This window comes from Trichosurus vulpecula, chromosome 3 (assembly GCF_011100635.1).
Source record: "Trichosurus vulpecula isolate mTriVul1 chromosome 3, mTriVul1.pri, whole genome shotgun sequence".
Taxonomy (NCBI): domain Eukaryota; kingdom Metazoa; phylum Chordata; class Mammalia; order Diprotodontia; family Phalangeridae; genus Trichosurus; species Trichosurus vulpecula.
Window position 1 is genome coordinate 239,826,046 of NC_050575.1, and position 20,458 is coordinate 239,846,503.

The 20,458-nt window shown below is 39.4% G+C and overlaps 1 protein-coding gene across 1 annotated transcript; it reads right to left on the reverse strand.

Moving 5' to 3' along the window:
* Positions 1-6,439: 6,439 nt before the first annotated feature.
* LOC118840799 (protein SREK1IP1-like) lies at positions 6,440-6,865 on the reverse strand. The gene has a single exon (XM_036748150.1). The coding sequence runs from the start codon at positions 6,863-6,865 to the stop codon at positions 6,440-6,442; it is 426 nt and encodes a 141-aa protein (XP_036604045.1).
* Positions 6,866-20,458: the final 13,593 nt, after the last annotated feature.

Consider the following 20,458-nt stretch of genomic DNA (forward strand, 5'->3'; position numbering starts at 1 on the left):
ATATGTTAAACAATGATATTGCTTCATTGTTTATGGTGCCTTTTAACAGGATGTAGTGTCCTTCCTTATCTCTTTTAATTAAATCTATCTTTACTTTTGCTTTGTCTGAGATTAGGATTGGTACACCTGCTTTTTAGACTTTAGCTGAAGCACAATATATTTTACTCCAGCCTTTTACCTTTACCCTGTGTGTATCCCCCTGTTTCAAATGTGTTTCTTGTAAACAGCATATTGTAAGATTATGGTTTTTAATCCATTCTGCTATCTGCTTCCATTTTATGGGAAGAGTTCATCCCATTCACATTCACAGTTATGATTTCTATCTGTGTCTTTTTCTCCATTCTATTCCCCCTCCTGTTTATGTTTTTATTTATCCCTTTCCCCTTCCCCTCCTCAACAAGGTTTTGTTTTTCCCGCCACCTTCCTCAGTATACCCTCCCTCTTGATTCCCCTCCCTTATCTTACCATTTTCCACTTGCTACTTCTTCCCTCCCTTCTGACCACCTCCTCCCTTTTTTCCCCTATTCCCCTCCTACTAACTGTAGGACAAGTTATATTTCTATACTTATCAGGGTATGTTATTCCCTTCTTGAACCAGATTCAATGACAGTAAAGCTCAACTACTGCTCTTCTCCCTCCCTTCTTTCCCCCTACTATAATGTGTTTTTGTGCCTCTTCATTTGATGTAATTTACCCTTTTCTACTACCTCCTTACCTCTTCTCCCAGAACCCTCCCTTTACATCTCTTAATTATGGTTCTTATCCTTATATCAGTTATTTTATACAGACATTCACAGTCTATGTGCATCCCTTTCAATTGTCATAATAGCTGTACTATTCTCAAGATTGATGTATGTGTATATATATGTATATATGTATGTATATATGTGTATATATACATACATAAGATTATATAATCCTATATAAAGATGTAAACAATTTTCCCTTATTGATTAATAAGGTTTGTGGGGTTTTTCCCCCCTGTTTACCTTTTTATGTTTATCTTGAGTTTTGTATTCGAAGATCAAATTTTCCATTGAGTTCTGGCCTTTTGATCTGGAAGGTCTGGAATTCCCTTATTTTGTTGAATGTCCAGCTTCTTGCCTGAAAATTTATGCTTAATTTTGCTGGGTAGTTGATCCTTGGTTGTAGTCCCAGATCCTTTGCCCTTCAGAATATCATATTCCAATTTCTTCTGTCATTTAATGTTGAAGCTGAGAGATCCTGCGTGATCCTGACTGTAGTTCCATGATATTTGAATTGTTTCTTTTTGGCTGCTTGCAGTATTTTCTCCTTGACTTTGTAATTCTAAAATTTGGCTATAATATTTCTTGGTGTTTTCAGTTTGGGATCTCTTTCAGGGGGTGATCAGGGGATTCTCTCAATGACTATTTTATCCTCTGGTTCTAGGACCTCTGGGTAGTCATCTTTGATAATTTCTTTAAAGATACAGTCAAGGCTCTTTTTTTCATTGTGAATTTCTGGTAGACAAATAATTCTTAAAATGTCCCTCCTGGATTTATTTTCCAGGTCAGATGTTTTTCCAATCAGATATTTCACATTTTTTTCTATTTTTTCATTCTTTACATTTTGTTTGATTACTTCTTGATGCCTCATAGAGTCATTAGCTTCCACCTGCTCAATTCTAATTTTTAATGAGTTGCTGTCTTCACTTTGCTTTTGAGTCTCCTTTTCCAATTGGTTGATTTTACCTCTAAGGGTGTCATTTTCTATGTTTAGATTCTGAATCTCCATAGCCATTTCACAAATCTTATTTTTTTAAGGACTTGATTTTGTCAGGTTTTTTTTTCCATTTTTTCCATTTTTTCTTTTACCTGCCTAATTTGGTTTTTAAAATCCTCCTTTAGCTCTTCCAGTAATGCTTTTTGGGTTTGAGACCAGTTCGCATGCCCTTTTGAGGTATCAGATGTGGGTATAGTGTCATTGCTATCACCTTCCAAATTGGTATTTTGATCATGCCTGTCTCCATGAAAGTAATCAATGGTCCTCAGTTTTTTTTGTGTTCTTCTTCATGTTGGTTAGCCTTTTCCTGGCTTTACAATGAAATTCTGATTTTGGGGCTAAGGGCTCTCTGTCCCAGGTTTCTTATTCTGGGGATTGTGAGTCTTGTCACTGGTTTTGTGTATTATAGCCTTCAGTTTCCTAAAGTCTCCTCTTCCCTGGGGCTGCTCTCCAGCACTGTTGCTCTTCAGCAATGGTCTCAGCTGTTTTTTGTTTGTGCTGGTGTCTTCCACTCCCCTGGGGGGTGCAAGTGTACATCTAGGCTCCTGGTGTTGACCCCTGCTGGCTCTGCCCCTCTGGGACTCAAGAACTTGCACTGCTCAGCCACTGAAGCCCCACTTCTGTCTCCTCTATTACAGCATTTTTTCCCAAGGGGGGGGGATTAGAGCCATTTACCTGGCTTTTATGTCTCCCAGAAGTTCAAGAAGATGAGTTTCATACCTTTGGGCTGCAAGCCTCAGGAGTTGATGTCTCACAGCTGGTGGCATTTGCTGCTGCCTCTTGTTGCTTCCACAGACTGCCGTCCTGTGTCAGGAGCCCTGGGGATCTCCACCCATTTCAGGCTCCCAGCTTTCTCCCAGCCTGTCTCACAAGTTGCTTTCTGCAGCTGCTTCTGCTTTGTTGCTGTCTGGAGCTGCTGTGTGTGCAGAGTGCTCTCCCAGCCTACAGATTTGTCCAGTAGGCCTTTTGGACTCTCCTGGCTTGGAAAGTTGCCTCACTCAGACTGCTCCTGGTTTCTAACTCTCTCAAATCTGCTCAGATTCACTTTCTTATAGGAATCTGACAGAACTTGTGAGAGCTCTGGTAAGATGCTGTTTTCACGTGACCATCTTGACAACGCCCCACAGAGGGAAAGATGAAGAGACGTTTTGCCCTCTCCGTCCCTCCCTAACCATAAAAATTGGCATTTTGAAATGGAATGCTTTGATAAGTAATAAAAATCATCACATACACGGATTCAAAGATTCATCAGTTTGAGAGAGTTTGAGACACAGTTGAAGACGCAGACATGCATATTCTATGGTCAGTCATAGAAACCAAGAGGTGGGGATTGGAGGGAGGAAGTTTTTTCAAGGAGACTTGTAGTAGAGAAGAGAGACAACAATGGATTCAAGGATAAACTAGAGGTAATTGAAGGTAGCATGAGAATTCTACAAGGCGAAAAGGGCACTGAGGACCTCTGGAACCTGAGATTTGATTTGCCTTGGCCATATGTTTCCTAAAAGTATGTTTCACTACCACTGTATTCAATATCTGTACCTCTCCTTCTCATGGATGTTGTATGTATTTATTGGAGAGGACATTCTAGGTTTGCCGGAAAAATATTTTGTAGCTACTGCCTTTACTATTCAACTTTAGAAATTCCATTGTTTTGAGCTGATTGTGTCTGCTGTGTGATTGTGGAGTCTACTGAGTTATAGTTTTGGGAGTGTGGATTCAAGGGGTGCTCTGGAACCTGGGAGTAGCAACTACCCTTTAGGCCCCCAACCCATGAGTGTGATTGAATGTTGGGGGAAAATCCCAGTGGGGTGCTATATAGCTAAGTGCCAGATCCAAGGGCCAAGACAAGAGGAAGTGCTACTCAGTATATAGTCAGAGGAAATATTTTCTGCTACTGATTGCCATGTGCTCTTGAACAAGACATTGCCCTTCTCTGGTTCTTAATATCCTCAGTTGTTGTTGTTGTTGTTTTTGTTGTTGTTGTTGTTGTTGTTGTTTGGAGGAGGGATGTGAGGCAATCAGGTTGATGTGATTTGCCAAAGGTCACACAGCTCGTAAGTGTCAAGTTTCTGAGGCTGTATTTGAACTCAGGTACTACTACTGAAGGGCTGGTGCACTATTCACTGTGCCATCAAGCTATCCCTACTTCATTGGTAAAAGGAGGCATTAAAGCAGATTCTGTAAGGTCTATTCCAGCACTCAGTCTAAAGCCTATGAGTTCAATTGTCTTGACTACTAATCAAGATTTAAAAATTCTACTTGTATATACAGAGTCATTATCTAGTATAATATTCTGCTAGTTTTTCTTTTACCAGAGTCAGAATTGGAGGTGTGGTTGCTGAAATGGAAAAGTTCAGTCACCAATACCTATGAAACAGCAGGGCATATGCAGAGAGCAGTTTTGAAGTGCACTTTGGGTTCATTCCTGGCCTCTCCATAGGTGGGAGTCTAATAGAAAGGGAGTTGTAACAAAAACACTGGAGATATGATTGAATCAGAATTGCATTTGGTTTCCCTGTATATCACAAATTTAGTTCCCTAAACAAATCTGGTTAAAGAAAACATCAAAGATATTTTTTCAGGATAATAGAATTGTAGAAAGCAAATTCAATACAGCTGACTTCAAACCAGAGCCCTGTCAGAATGAACAGGATTTTAATGTTTCTTTTCTGCTAAGTATTAGTGAAGAATCTGCTTAAACATTTTAAAAAAATCCTGCAGTCACTAAATCAAAGTAATTAGAAGTCCAGTGATGGGTAAAAGTGGAATCAGATGTCTTACCTTACTGGGAGCTATCAATTGGCAAGGGTATTTGCTAAACATTGGCTTCAGAGCAGGATCTACAAGCTGGAATCATGGCCAAAGGGTTTTCCAGTATATATAGTATACCATTAACTACATTTTCCTCCACCCCTTACAAAGAAATAGATTAGAGAATAAGATCAAATTTTAAATGAAACAAAAATAAATCTCATCATGTTCTGAATATGGGGCCAAGTCCAGCTATTTAAGCATTTTTTTTATTGGCTCCAATTGCTCAAACTTAGCTTGTCCATTAACACATTCCCTGATGGCATATCAATTGTGTAGTGAATTGTCTGTGTTCAATTTTTATCATTTTGAATATTGGTTATTATTCTAAAACCTAAGGTAAAAAGCTTTACTGTTGTGTAAGTGAAAGAGATAGTCAATTCCAAAGGATGACACCTTCATATTAGGGTACCACATACTGTTTGGAGAAACAATATGGCATACATGCCACCTTAAAGAAAGGTATCCTTTTGCATTCATGTAGTAAAATAAATAATAATAACAATAACAGAAAATTATCAACCCAAATTTGTAGGGTATTACAGTTGAGAAAGTGTTTCTTTGGCAGCTACACAATAAAGTAGGTGGTATATGGATTATTCCCCCCACTTTAGCTGAAGAAAGTAAGGCACCAAGTGATTGAGTAACTTACACAAAGTCACATAGCTATTATGACAAGAATCTCATAGAGCATGTCACATCATCAAGAATTTCTCAAAGTTCCCTAAAAGGTGAGCAGTCACAGGACATAAACAAAGTTCTCAAAAGAGAAATTGGGAGCTTAACCACATGAAATAATGTTCCAAATCACTAGTAGCAAGTAAACTGCAAATCAAATAACTCATAGATTACCCCATCTCATACCCAGTAAATTGGTACAGATGACAAAAGATGAAAATGGTCAACCTGGGCACATACCTAAGAGGAGATCAAAGGAAAAAAAGGATAGACTAACATATGCCTCAATATTTATAGCAACAATTTTTTTGTAGTCACAAAGAATTGGAAACAAAGTAGATATCCATTGATGGAGGATGGCTTGCCAAGCTGAAAAATGAAATGGAATTTTATTGTGTTGTAAAAACCGATGGCTATTATAATTGTAAAAACATGTAGGAAAATTTTTAATAACTGACCAAAGCAATTGGAACTTGTTATTTCCCTATAATGACAAAGCTTGGCCCAAAGAAGTGGTATAAGAAGGCACCTTGTTGTCTTCTGGTGCATGGGGGCATGAAGCACAGCATATGTCATATTTTTCTTTTTTTCTGTATATTCCATTTATTTAAAGGAAAAAATACCCACAAGGCAATGTTATTCCTGTCTAACATTCAAAAAGCCTAGTCCTATATAAACAACATACTCTTAGTTACATAATGGAATATAAGGCTACTTGATTTTTGCAGTGTTTGTGGGAAGATGTTGAATATCTGGAAGGATCTGCTCCCCAAGGAAACCTTTCATTTCCTAGATTTACTCCCTGGGAAGGTAGACAGACATTTGGTAATAGCATCCACAGTCAGGTACACTACTTATTCAGATAGATTTTCTGTCGATTGTGAAGACACTTTACAATAAATTTCTAAAGCAGTGCTAACAGCAAAGAAAACATATTCAGAAGAATGAATAAGATATGTCTTTAACAAGAGTGACTCCTAAACCTTATGAAAATCCTTATTACTTCATAATCACAACCCGGGTAGGTCAAGAGCACTGTTGGCCTTGTATGTGGAGGAATGCTTGCCTGGAAGCTGTGAGTTTAATATAAAGCATAATTACTGAAGCAAGTTCAAATCTCTTAAACATAAAATGTCAGCAGAATGGGTGGAAGTCTCAGTTAGTGCTAGAGGAGTCTGAACTATCAGAAGAAGAAGAATGTTTTTCCTTATTTCCACTTTTTTTTTCTCTTTTTTGTGATGTTTCCCTTTTTTTGTTTTACTTTTTTCTGCCATTTCTTTCCTTTCTTCTGGGATTTCTGTTTCTTTTGTTTTGAAGTGCCTTCTTCACTAGAACTAGATGAATAAGGCCTTTTCCTTTTCTTTTTCAATTTAAGTTTCTCTTTGTTTTTTCTTTTTTGTTTTATCTTTTCTTCTTCCTCATTTGTATTTTTCTCAGGTGAAGTCTGCAATTTATTGAGTTCCTCAACATTTTCCTTGCTGTCTTCACTACTTGTGCTGCTGACATATAAAACTTTGTCTTTTTTGAGGTCTACTCGGAGAAAATTGTGGCATTTAAAAGTCAGGTTACCAAGATAGCCACATTTTTTACATCCAGATCTGATATTGTCCTTGTCGCCACCTGGCAGGGTCATGGCCCAGGCAGAGGTAGCCTCTGAGCCTCAGCTCACGTTGCCACCACAGCTACCTTTGCTACCTGGACCGTATGCCAGACTTTTCAACCTCTTGGTTAGTTTTGTTGAATTATTTCAATTTTTCCTTTGTTATATGGAATTGCTTTCTCAAAGTGGGAAGTCTCAGTGGTTGTTTTAAAGGTATCAATACAAATTTATTTTTTTAAATTACCAAAATTAATATCTTTCAGATAATTCTGATGAATGCTACTTCTACAAATAAAATATGTAAAAGTAAAATATATCATTTTGAAAACTATTAAAATATATTTTCTACTTATTAAATGATGTCTTTAATTGACTCCTACATTATATGGACAGTGTTTTAAAGCAGAAATACTAAATAATTTAGGCTCAGAGAATCAATGGTAGAGTGTTGATCTGCCACTTGCAGAGTTACTGATAGTCATATATAACTTCAATCATTAAATTGTAGATGTCTCTTTCTTTCTTAGATAGATTTGAAGATTTGGGAAACATTCCAACCCATTTTGTTTTCTACTTTGAGAAACTCAAATATGATCTTGAAAATTTTAAAATACCTTATATATTATGCAATATATTGAAAAAAATCCTCTGGAGACAATTACAACAGAATTGATTACTAAGTCTTATGCCTGAAGGGTTCTATCTGATGTGGAATATTTTAAATTATGTTCTATTAGTAATCAGTATGGGACCTAGTATGATGCCATGATCCAATCATCACTCAGAAGGTATTAGGGGATTATGGTAATGATTGTTCCTATTATTGTAGGAAAAAACCAATGACATGTAAATGCTAAATCTCTCAAAGTGAAGTTAGAAGTCTTACTTCTGTGAAGAGTGTTTTTAATGCAGTGATTAATGATGAATTTTTCATGTGACTTGTCAATCATACCATCAATTCTTAAGTTTTTAGGGGAGGTAAGGTGGGATGAATTTAACTATATTTATTTTCTCCAAGGGAGGACAAGAATTCCAAAATAATAATTACAATCTGACAGAGGCAATGTAGTACAATGGAATGAGGCAATATATCTACAATTAGAGGACCAGGCTTCAGATCCACTAATTTCTTCTCTCCCTGTGTGTGACCTCTGATGAGTTATTTAAACTCTATGGGCCTCAGTTTACAGAGTAAAATGTAAGGAGTTAGAAGGAGGAGTTGGAAGCTGAAATGGAAGATGGAATTGGAAGGTACTGTCACCAAGGTCCCTCTAGCTTTAAATTATCTCTCCTGGATCTATTTTCCAGGTCAGTGGTTTTTCCAAGGAGATATTTCACATTGTCTTCCATTTTTTCATTCCTCTGGTTCTGTTTTATAATATCCTGATTTCTCATAAAGTCACTAGCTTCCACTTGCTCCAATCTAATTTTTAAAGTAGTATTTTCTTCAGTGGTCTTTTGGACCTCCTTTTCCATTTGGCTAATTCTACCTTTCAAGGCATTCTTCTCCTCATTGGCTTTTTGGAGCTCTTTTGCCATTTGAGTTAGTCTGTTTTTTAAGGTGTTGTTTTCTTCAGTGTATTTTTCAGTATTTTTTTGGGTCTCCTTTAGCAAGTCATTGACTTGTTTTTCATGGTTTTCTCGCATCCTTCTCATTTCTCTTCCCAATTTTTCCTCTACTTCTCTCACTTGCTTTTCCAAATCCTTTTTGAGTTCTTCTATGGCCTGGGGCCAGTTCATGTTTTTCTTGGAGGCTTTGGTTGTAGACTCTATGACTTTGTAGTCTTCTTTAGGCTGTATGTTTTAGTCTTCTTTGTCACCAAAGAAAGAATCCAAAGTCTGAGACTGAATCTGGGTGTGTTTTCGCTGCCTGGCCATATTCCCAACCAACTAACTTGACCCTTGAGTTTTTCAGTGGGGTATGACTGCTTGTAGACTAATGAGTTCTATGTTCTACGTTTGGGGGGGAGGTGCCAGCTCTGTCAGAGCCGCACTCCTCCTTCCCCAAGGACCCCCAGTCCAGACTGGGCTCAGATCTTCAGCAGGCTGTTGCACTCCTGCTCTGATCCGCCACTTAATTCCTCCCACCAGGTGGGCCTGGAGCCGGAAGTAACAACAGCTGTAGCTGCCGCACCTCCGCTGCCCCCGGGGCTGGAAGCGGAACTGGGAACTCCTTCCACTCCCGCAGCTTTTCCCACTAACCTTCTCCGCAGTCTTTGGTGTTTGTGGGTCGAGGGGTCTGGTAACTGCCGCAGCTCACATATTCAGGGCGCTAGGGCCCCCTCCACCCGGCTTCTGGTCTGGATGGTCCACGCCGCTCAGGCTGGGCTCTGCTCCACTCCGTTCCCAGCTCCCAGCTCCGTGTGGAATAGACCTCACCCAGAGACCATCCAGGCTGTCCTGGGCTGGAGCCCTGCTTCCCTCTGCTGTTCTGTGGGTTCTGCCATTCTAGAATTGGTTCAGAGCCATTTTTATAAGTTTTTGGAGGGACTCGGGTACGGAGCTCACTCTAGTCCGTGCTTACCAGCCGCCATCTTCTCCCTCTAGCTTTAATTCTATGTTACTATGAACCCTCACAACTTCATCCCTTATTGTTGTATATTCAAAATTGATGCTGTGCCGATGTCATATTACTTAACTAGACTGTAAGATCCTTAAGGATAGGGAGCATACTTTGTTAACCTTTAAGTCTCTCCAGCATGTTTTAAAAGGGCATTGTATCTAATGCTTAGGGATGTTCTATTGGCTTGAATTTAATACTGTTATCTCTTTCACATCATGGAGGTTAGGGGTACAACATCCCTGTGATCTGGAAAATGCAAGTAAAATTTTTTTTTGGGGGGGGGGGGGCGGAGCCAAGATGGCTGCTGGTAAGCACGGACTAGAGTGAGCTCCGTACCCGAGTCCCTCCAAAAACCTATAAAAATGGCTCTGAACCAATTCTAGAACAGCAGAACCCACAGAACAGCAGAGGGAAGCAGGGCTCCAGCCCAGGACAGCCCGGATGGTCTCTGGGTGAGGTCTATTCCACACAGAGCTGGGAGCTGGGAGCTGGGAGCTGGGAACGGAGTGGAGCAGAGCCCAGCCTGAGCGGCGTGGACCATCCAGACCAGAAGCCGGGCGGAGGGGGCCCTAGCGCCCTGAATATGTGAGCTGCGGCAGTTACCAGACCCCTCGACCCACAAACACCAAAGACTGAAGAGAAGGTTAGTGGGAAAAGCTGCGGGAGTGGAAGGAGTTCGCGGTTCGGCTTCCAGCCCCGGGGGCAGCGGAGGTGCTGCAGCTACAGCTGTTGTTACTTCCAGCTCCAGGCCCACCTGGTGGGAGGAATTAAGTGGCGGATGACAGCAGGGGTGCACAGCCTGCCGAAGATCTGAGCCCAGTCTGGACTGGGGGTCCTTGGGGAAGGAGGAGTGCGGCTCTGACAGAGCTGGCACCTCCCCCCCAAACGTAGAACATAGAACTCTGTAATCTACAAGCAGTCATACCCCACTGAAAAACTCAAGAGTCAAGTTAGTTGGTTGGGAATATGGCCAGGCAGCGAAAACACGCCCAGATTCAGTCTCAGACTTTGGATTCTTTCTTTGGTGACAAAGAAGACCAAAACATACAGCCTAAAGAAGACAACAAAGTCATAGAGCCTACAACCAAAGCCTCCAAGAAAAACATGAACTGGCCCCAGGCCATAGAAGAATTCAAAAAGGATTTGGAAAAGCAAGTTAGAGAAGTAGAGGAAAAATTGGGAAGAGAAATGAGAAGGATGCGAGAAAACCATGAAAAACAAGTCAATGACTTGCTAAAACAGAACCAAAGGAATGAAAAAATGGAAGACAATGTGAAATATCTCCTTGGAGAAACCACTGACCTGGAAAATAGATCCAGGAGAGATAATTTAAAAATTATTGGACTACCTGAAAGCCATGATCAAAAAAAGAGCCTAGATACCATCTTTCAGGAAATTATCAAGGAGAACTGCCCTGATATTCTAGAGCCACAGGGCAAAATAGAAATTGAAAGACTCCATCGATCGCCTCCTCAAATAGATCCCAAAAAGAAATCTCCTAGGAATATTGTTGCCAAATTCCAGAGCTCCCAGATCAAGGAGAAAATACTGCAAGCAGCCAGAAAGAAACAATTTGAGTATTGTGGAAACCCAATCAGAATAACCCAGGATCTGGCAGCTTCTACATTAAGAGATCGAAGGGCTTGGAATGCGATATTCCGGAGGTCAATGGAGCTAGGATTAAAACCTAGAATCACCTACCCAGCAAAACTGAGTATCATGTTCCAAGGCAAAATATAGACTTTCAATAAAATAGAGGACTTTCAAGCTTTCTCAGTGAAAAGACCAGAACTGAATAGAAAATTTGACTTTCAAACACAAGAATCAAGAGAAGCATGAAAAGGTAATCAAGAAACGGAAATTGCAAGGGACTTACTAAAGTTGAACTGTTTTGTTTACATTCCTACATGAAAAGATGATGAGTATGATTCATGAGACCTCAGTATTAGGGTAGTTGAAGGGAATATGCATATATATATATATATATATATATATATATATATATATATATGTTTATGTATATATATGTGAATGTGTATGTATGTATGTATCTATGTGTATATGTATGTATGTGTATGTATGTGCATATATATATGTAAAAGAGAGAGAGCAGACACAGGGTGAGTTGAGGATGAAGGGAAGATAGCTAAAAGAAATAAAATGAAATTAAGGGATGAGAGAGTAACATACTGAGAGAGGGAGATAGGGAGAGATAGAATGGGGTGGATTATCTCGCATAAAGGTGGCAAGAGGAAGCAGTTCTATGGGAGGAGGGGAGAGGGCAGGTGAGGGGGGAATGAGTGAACCTTGCTCTCATCAGATTTGGCCTGAGGGGGAATACCATACATACTCAGTTGGGTATCTTACCCCACAGGAAAGAAGAGGGAGGAAGATAAAAAAAAAAAATAAAAGGTGGGGGGATGATGGAGTGGAGGGCAGATGGGGGTGGAGGTAATCAAAACAAACACTTTGGAAAGGGGACAGGGTCAAGGGAGAAAATTCAATAAAGCGGGATGGGTTGGGAAGGAGCAAAATGTAGTTAGCCTTTCACAACATGAGTATTGTGGAAGGGTTATACATAATAATACATGTGTGGCCTAGGTTGAATTGCTCAACTTCTTAGGGAGGGTGGGTGGGAAGGGAAGAGGGAAGGGAATTTGGAACTCAAAGTTTTAAAATCAGATGTTCAAAAACAAAAAAAGTTTTTGTATGCAACTAAAAAATAAGATACACAGGCAATGGGGCGTAGAAATTTATCTTGCCCTACAAGAAAGGAAGGGAAAAGGGGATGAGAGGGGAGGGGGGTGATAGAGGGGAGGGCTGACTGGGGAACAGGGCAACCAGAATATAAGCCATCTTGGAGTGGGGGGGGAGGGCAGAAATGGGGAGAAAATTTGTAATTCAAACTGTTGTGAAAATCAATGCTGAAAACCAAATATGTTAAATAAATAAATTGCATTTAAAAAAAATAAAAAAAAAATTAAAAAAAAAAATTTTTGGCCCTCATTTTACACTGGAGATAAAATCTGATTTTTTTTTCTTTTATGGGGTATGTACAGCAACTTATTGTAAAATTTGAGTTAAGTATTTGGTCGTAGGTTCTGTATCATTTGCTAGCCTTCCAAAGTCATGATATGGAAGGGATAACTATCTTGGACCTTAGTTGAGACTGTGTTAATTTGCAGATTCCTATGGAATATGCTCCAAATACAAATTCCTCTGTCCACAAATATCTCCTCCACCATCCTTCTATGATTCCTGAAATTCCTACCAGTGGATTAATATATCTAGGGCCTTCTAGAGAGAGCTGGATATTTGCTTCAATTTCTTTAAATTAAAAATAATTACTGTTTATTATTTATAATGCACTGTTTACTTGGGAATAATAAAAAGCACAGTCTATCTCTAGGAACATATTTTCTAATTGGAAGTGGGTGACACACAACTATGTTAGAAGGAAGAACACAGTAGCTTTGTACTCATGGTCAATTTCAATTCAATAAACATTTTATTAATCAACTATTATCTTCCAGGCACTGTACTTACTGTGTGCTAGGGATACAGAAAGAGGCAAAATACTACCTGTGTCCTCAAGGAGCTTACAACTCCAAACTCTATCTACTGGGCCATTCAAATTGGAAGAAATCTTCAGGATAATCTGGTTCAACCCTTTTATTTCATAGATAGAAAAATTAAGTATATCTAAGTTAAGTGACTGGTTCAGAGTCATGAAGGTAGTAACTGGCAGGGATGGATTCACACTCAGGTTCTCTGACTCCATATTCAGCTTTCTTGCTGTTGTACTACGCTGCCTCCCATCCCTGGGCTAGGAGTCAAAGAGGCCTTGGCTATAGACTGTCTTTGCCATTAGCTCACTGCTACTGACCTTGAGTTAGTAGCTTTCTTTCTATTTGTTAATTTCCCATCTGGGTCTAACACTCTATATTCTGAGGTCTCTTCCAGCTGTGACATTCCGTGATTACTAGAAGGAAAGTCGTGCTAAATGGAAGGATGGGGATGCTGAAAAGCAGCCTTGCCTACCTCATCATTTTGCTTCTGGCTGGATCCGTGTAACACAGATGTGCTGATAACTGGAAACAATTAAGTGTCTCTTCAAAAAAAAAGTCCACTAGAAAAAAGCTTTGAGATGACCTGCTTTGTACTTTCTCTTGCTACAGCCACAAGATTAAAGCCTGTCACTTTAGTAATGCCCCCTAATCCTCCCTGCCATTTCTCTAAGAGCTAATACTGTTTCTAGCTTTATCAGGCCCATGACAACGGAGCTATCTCTGTTTGTGGGCCTGAGCACATGTTACTGGGAAATGATTTCCTTCTGTTTTGGGCTTTTAAAGGAGAGGAAAACAGGCTCAAAGTGAAATAGCCACTTTAATGTAAGACACAGCATAATGTAAGACATAACTTGTTATATCATAGGATTTCAAACTGGAAAGGATGTAGCGGTCATAGAATCATAGATTTAGAGTCCCAAGGGAATACAGGGGCCTTCTAGTTAAGCTCTCTCCTGTATAGATGAAGAAACTGAGGCTCAGAAAAGTTAAATGATTTGTTCATTTATTATACAGGTAATAAGTATCAGAGTTAAGCTTCAAAGGCAGATTTCAGACTCTAATACATGTCCTTTTACACCATACTACACTACTCATTAAGTCAGTGCTTGCAGAGGAGGAAACAAGTTCAACTCCAACATTTATGAAGCGCCTGCTACATTGCCAGGAACTAAACACTGGAGAGGCACAGACAAAAACGATCATAGTCCTTGTCTTAAGGAGGTTAAAACCTTAATGTAGATAAGTAAATTAAAAATAAAAGCAAAGTAAATATGAAGTCATTCTGGAATATGTGCTGAAGGGAGAGGCAGCAGTAAACAAAAATGGCTTTGATTCTGAAAGGCTGCTTGTGGTAACTGATTCTAGAGGTGAGCCATGAATAAAAGGTAACACGTCCAAGAGGAAAAGTCGAGGAGGGAGGGCGTTCCAGCAAAGGGGGAGAAGTTGGGCAGAGGTAGAGAAATAGGAGATTATGTATCATATATGAAGAATAGTAAATAGGCCTGTTTGGCTAGAACACATAGCATCTAGAGGAGATTAAAGAGAAGTATATCTAGAAAGACTGGCTGATGTCAGATTATGTCAGGTCTTTCTTTGCCCAAGGTCACGGAAATAGTGAGATAATAGATTTAGAGCTGGATGAGAACTTAGGGGCCATCTTAGGCACGTCTTATTTTATGGATAAGGAAACTGAGACCCAGAGAAGTTAAATTGCCCATGGTAGTAAGTGAAAAAGGATGGATTTGAGCCCAGGTCCCACTCGACTCTGAATCTAGTTGTCTTTCTACTGTGATCTAAGAAGAATAGCTCATATGCCCCCAAATTCATTCATCTTTTAATTACTGCACAGTACTCTTTTCCTCACTATTATTCTCAGAAAAAAAATCCTTTCTCTATATATTTTAATTCGTGCAGAGAATAACAGACAGCACAATCTCATTCCCCTACACACTCCGAATCTATACTACTGCAAATGATACTTAGCTTATCGACATCCAAAAGGGCATTAAGATCAATTATAAGGCACCACAGAACCCACAAAATAGCAGAAGGAAGCAGGGATCCATCCCAGGACAGCCTAGATGGTCACTGGATGAGGTCTATGGCACATGGAGTGGAGGGGAGCAGAGCTCAGCGTAGGAGGCAGAAGGACCAACCAGACCAGGAGCCGGGCAGGACAGGCCCTAGCACCCTGAATCTGTGAGCTGTGGCAGTTACCAGATTCTCAATCCACAAACACCAAAGACAACAGAGAAGGTTAGTGGGAAAAGCTGCGGGGGACAGAGTTCGTGGTTCGGCCACCACCCCAGGGGCAGCAGGGGAGGTGCAGCTACAGAACTACAGCTGCAGTTACTTCTGGCCCACATGGTGGAAGGAATTAAGTGGCAGATCAGAGCAGGAGTGCAGAGCCTGCTGAAGATTTGCATCAGGTCGGGGTTGGTGGTTCCTGAGGAAGAAGGAGTGCTGGGGTGGCAGAGCTGGCTGTATAGAAATAGCTCTGAAATCAATGGAGCATCCCCTCAAGCTTGGAACAAAGTTGTCTTTGCTCTACAAGCAGTCATACCCCCACAAAAATCTCAAGGGTCAAGTAAGTTGGCTGGGAACATGGCCAGGCAGCAAAAGCACACCCAGATTCAGTCTCAGACTTTGGAATCTTTCTTTGGTGACAAAGAAGACCAAAACATACAGCCTGAAGAAGTCAACAAAGTGCAAGAGCCTACACCAAAAGCCTCCAAAAAAAACATGAACTGGTCTCAGGCCGTGGAAGAGCTCAAAAACAAGTTGGAAAAGCAAGTTAGAGAAATAGAGAAAAAATTGGGACTAGAAATGAGAATGATGCAAGAAAACCATGAAAAACAAGTCAATAACTTGCTAAAGGAGACCCAAAAAAATACTGAAAAAATATTGAAGAAAACAACACTTTAAAAAAATAGACTAACTCAAATGTCAAAAGAGCTCCAAAAAGCCAATGAGGAGAAGAATGCCTTGAAAGGTAGAATTAGCCAAATGGAAAAGGAGGTCCAAAAGACCACTGAAGAAAATACCACCTTAAAAATTAGATTGGAGCAAGTGGAAGCTAGTGACTTTATGAGAAATAAAGATATTATAAAACAGATCCAAAGGAATGAAAAAATGGAAGACAATGTCAAATATCTCATTGGAAAAACCACTGACCTAGAAAATAGATCCAGGAGAGATAATTTAAAAATTATTGCACTACCTGAAAGCCATGATCAAAAAGAAGCCTAGATATCATCTTTCAAGAAATTATCAAGGAGAATTGCCCTGATATTCTAGAGCCAGAGGGTAAAATAGAAATTGAAAGAATCCACAGGTCACCTCCTCAAATAGATCCCAAAAACAAAACTCCTAGGAACATTGTCGCCAAATTCCAGAGCTCCCAGGTCAAGGAGAAAATACTGCAAGCAGCCAGAAAGAAACAATTTGAATATTGTGGAAAAACAATCAGGATAACACAGGATCTGGCAGCTTCCACATTAAGGGACCGAAGGGCTTGGAATATGACATTCTAGAGGTCAATGGACCTAGGATTAATGCCAAGAATCACCTACCCAGCAAGGCTGAGTATCATGCTCCAAGGCAAAATATGGATTTTCAATAAAATAGAGGACTTTCAAGCTTTCTCAGTGAAAAGACCAGAGCTGAATAGAAAATTTGACTTTCAAACACAAGAATCAAGAGAAGCATGAAAAAGTAAACAAGAAAGAGAAATCATAAGGGACTTACTAAAGTTGATCTGTTTTGTTTACATTCCTACATAAAAAGATGATGTGTATGACTCATGATACCTCAATATCATAGTAGCTGAAAGGAATATGCATATATATGTGTATACATGTATGTACATATGTGTATGCCTATATATGTATATATGTAGGTATATATAAATATATATGTGTGTGTATGTATGTATGTGTATATATATATATACATACATACATACATACATACATACATACATACATACATACACACACACACACAAAGGGCACAGGGTGAGTTGAATATGAAGGGATGATATCCAAAAAAATAAAATCAATTTAAGGGATAAGAGAGGAATATATTGAGAGAGGGAGAAAGGGAGAGATAGAATGGGATAAACTATCTCACATAAAAGTGGCAAGAAAAAGTGGTTCTGTAGGAAGGGAAGAGGGGGCAGGTGAGGGGGAATGAGTAAATCTTGCTCTCATTGGATTTGACCTGAGGAGGGAATACCATACACACACAATTGGGTATCTTACCCCACAGGAAAGAAGGAGGAAGAAGATAAAAAAGGGAGGATGATAGAAGGGAGGGCAGATGAGGGGAGGAGGTAATCAAAAACAAACACTTTTGAAAAGGGACAGGGTCAAGGGAGAAAACTCAGTAAAAGGGGATAGGTTAGGAAGGAGCAAAACATAGTTAATCTTTCACAACATGAGTATTGTGGAAGGGTTTTACATAGTGGTACGCATGTGGCCTATGTTGAATTGCTTGCCTTCTTAGGGAGGGTGGGTGGGGAGGGAAGAGGAGAGATAATTTGGAACTCAAAGTTTTAAAAGTAGACATTCAAAAACAACAACAACAACAAAAAAGTTTTTTCATGCAACTAGAAAATAAGATACACAGGCAATGGGGCATAGAAATTTATCTTGCCCTACAAGAGAAGAAGGGAAAGGGGAATGGGAGGGGAGTGTGGTGACAGATGGGAGGGCTGACTGGGGAATGGGGCAACCAGAATATATGCCATCTTGGAATGGGGGAAGGGTAGAAATGGGGAAAAAATTTGTAATTCAAACTTTTGTGAAAATCAATGCTGAAAACTAAATATATTCAATAAATTTTTTAAAAAATAAAAAAAATAAAAAAGATCAACTATAAGGAGGAATGAGGATGTTGCTGTTGTTTATGCCATTTGCTGGGAAATGTGGGTTTTGGGGACTCCCAATAAAAGACCACTGTGGACTGTCTGCCTCTGAAGCAAACACATGCAGTTCCTTCTTTTTCTTTCAATAGATCTTGTGGGCTGTGGGTTAATCTGTGAATGGCAACTCTAAAATGCTGCCAGTCCATGTTTAATGCATTCTTTGGTGCTTTTTCAGTACGCTTCCCTTAGGGCTTACATGCCTATACACCATTTCTTCCCCACCTCCTGATACTCATAGGGCAGCTTGGGCAAATTCCCATGATGCCAAATGGACAGAGTATCCAGAGACATCTCATGCGTCTACTCAGACACTTTGTTTTTTTGCTATTTCTATACTATAACAACCTCTAACAAGGACAAGGTAATGAGGGCCTTGAGGGCCTTTCTGAAGGGAATGGCAAGAAACAGATGATATATTTTGAAGGAAAATAGACACAAGTTCGTAACTTAATAAATGATCATGGTGAATAAAGGTGTGAGACAAATCCAAGAATAGTTCCAATAATGCCTAATTATTGCTCATATTACCTTAATCTGAATAACAAAAATTATACACTAATATTCTTACCTAGAAGTCAGTATTTCAGCAGAACCAGCCACCTAAGCATAGCCCAAGACCAGAAACAAGAAAAAGACCTCTAAGAAGTAGAGCCATCACAAAGCTCACAGTCTTTTCTCTATAGGATGGGGTTGAATCCATCCTCTGACCTTTAAAATAACAACAAATTAGAAATATGAAAGAATAGTAAAAGTAGTATAAGGGGATTACTTAAAGCAGATGTGTTCATGTAATATCAGCAACAGATTTATAACAAAACAGAAGTCTCAAATTATCAAATAATATTTTGGGCAGTTGAGACCATTGATTTTATTAGGGTGGGAATTCCTGACATGGAAAATTCCCTCATCTGAAGCAGATCAGCCAGTTTTCTGTAATTTTTGATATTGGATCAAACCTGTGATTTCCTTGGTTCAGTAAATTTTCAATGAGGAAATTCCTCTACTAATGCAGATCTGGCCCTCCTTTGCAACTTAAAGACTTAAAACTATGGATTGAGACACTGCAAGCTTGAGTGATTTGCATGAAGCCACACAGTCATCATATACCAGAGGTGAGAATAAGACTCAGGTCTTCCTGAAACTGAGGCCAGGTCTCTAGACACAAAGCAACATTAGGGCAATCTCTTCTGGAGACTCAAGTTATCATTAAGATAATTGATTTTTACTTTATATTGTAATACAGTTAGAGGTACAGTGGAATATTACGGAAAAATAATATTGTGTTTTAAGACATAAAAGAACACCACCTCTGATACTGATTAGCAGTGTGATCTTAGAAACGTCTCTTGATCTGTGTGCAGCCAATTCCATATTGTAAATAGAGTATAGTCACAGCTATTATTTAACCCACAGCATTTTTATGAAGCTAACAAATAATACTGCACATGTAAAATACTTTCTAAAACTTAGACTACAATATAAATATTAGTTCTTAGACTGGGCCTATGGTTCAATCATTGTGGGAACACTTTAGGTGGAATCTCCCTTCATTGAACATTATCTAATTATCCTCACAATACTCCGAGAGGTAGTGTTATTATTGTCTGTTATTATTGTCATTTTTGACGAAACTGTGGCAGACAGAGGTTGAGTGACTTGCCAGAGTCACACAGCTAGTAAGGCAGAATTTGAACTCAGGCCTTCCTGATCCCATGTCCAGGAACTTGTATGAAATTTAGGGTCTTGAGAGTTTCCTATGTACCAGTAAGCTAGGTAACTAACCCATGGTCAGATACTGAATAGGACAGCTGAGTGGCACAGTGGATAGAATGCTGGGCCTGAAGTCAGGAAGATTCATTTTTTTGAATTCAAATCTGGCCTCAGACACTTACTAGCTGTAAGACCCCGGGCAAATCACTTAACCCTGTTTGTCTCAGTTTCCTCATCTGTAAAATGAGCTGGAGAAGCAAATGACAAACCACTCCAGTATCTTCATCAAAAAAAAAATCCCAAATGGGGTAACGAAGAGTCAGACATGCCCAAAAAACAATTGAACGACAATAGATATTGAATAGATGTCCAAAGATTCCATCCTAGGTCTTTTTGACTCCAAGTCTCAGACTTCCACCTGTATCATGTGCCTCTCTAATGACATCTGTTAATAACATCATATCCTTTTAGCAGTTATTGAAAAGTTTATGTCAGTTTACATGTACCCTTGTAGGATTATCAATAAAAGAGTGATCTGATCTGTCTGCTTCTGAATCAAGCACATATTTCTTTTCTTTTTGATCCTATAGGTGATGGTATAATCCATGAATGAACTCTATAGGATTATTGCTAGCTTAGATTTGATGCCATTTTATTGTTGTTGTATTGTCTCTAAGCAATGGGTTTTCCCTAGGGTCTCTCCCACCCCCATCCTACATACCTCAGTAGCATTTGAAAATTTCATTGTATTAAATAAAGGCAAGGCTAACTTTTGTGGCCAAAATGATCACATAGAATCATCAAGAAAAAAAAAAAACTTTATATTTTTATGCTATGTTTAAGGGAAAAGGGAATTC

Coding starts and splice junctions, on each gene's coding strand:
- LOC118840799 (XM_036748150.1), bottom strand. CDS start 6,865: ATGACCCTGCCAGGTGGCGACAAGGACAATATCAGATCTGGATGTAAA.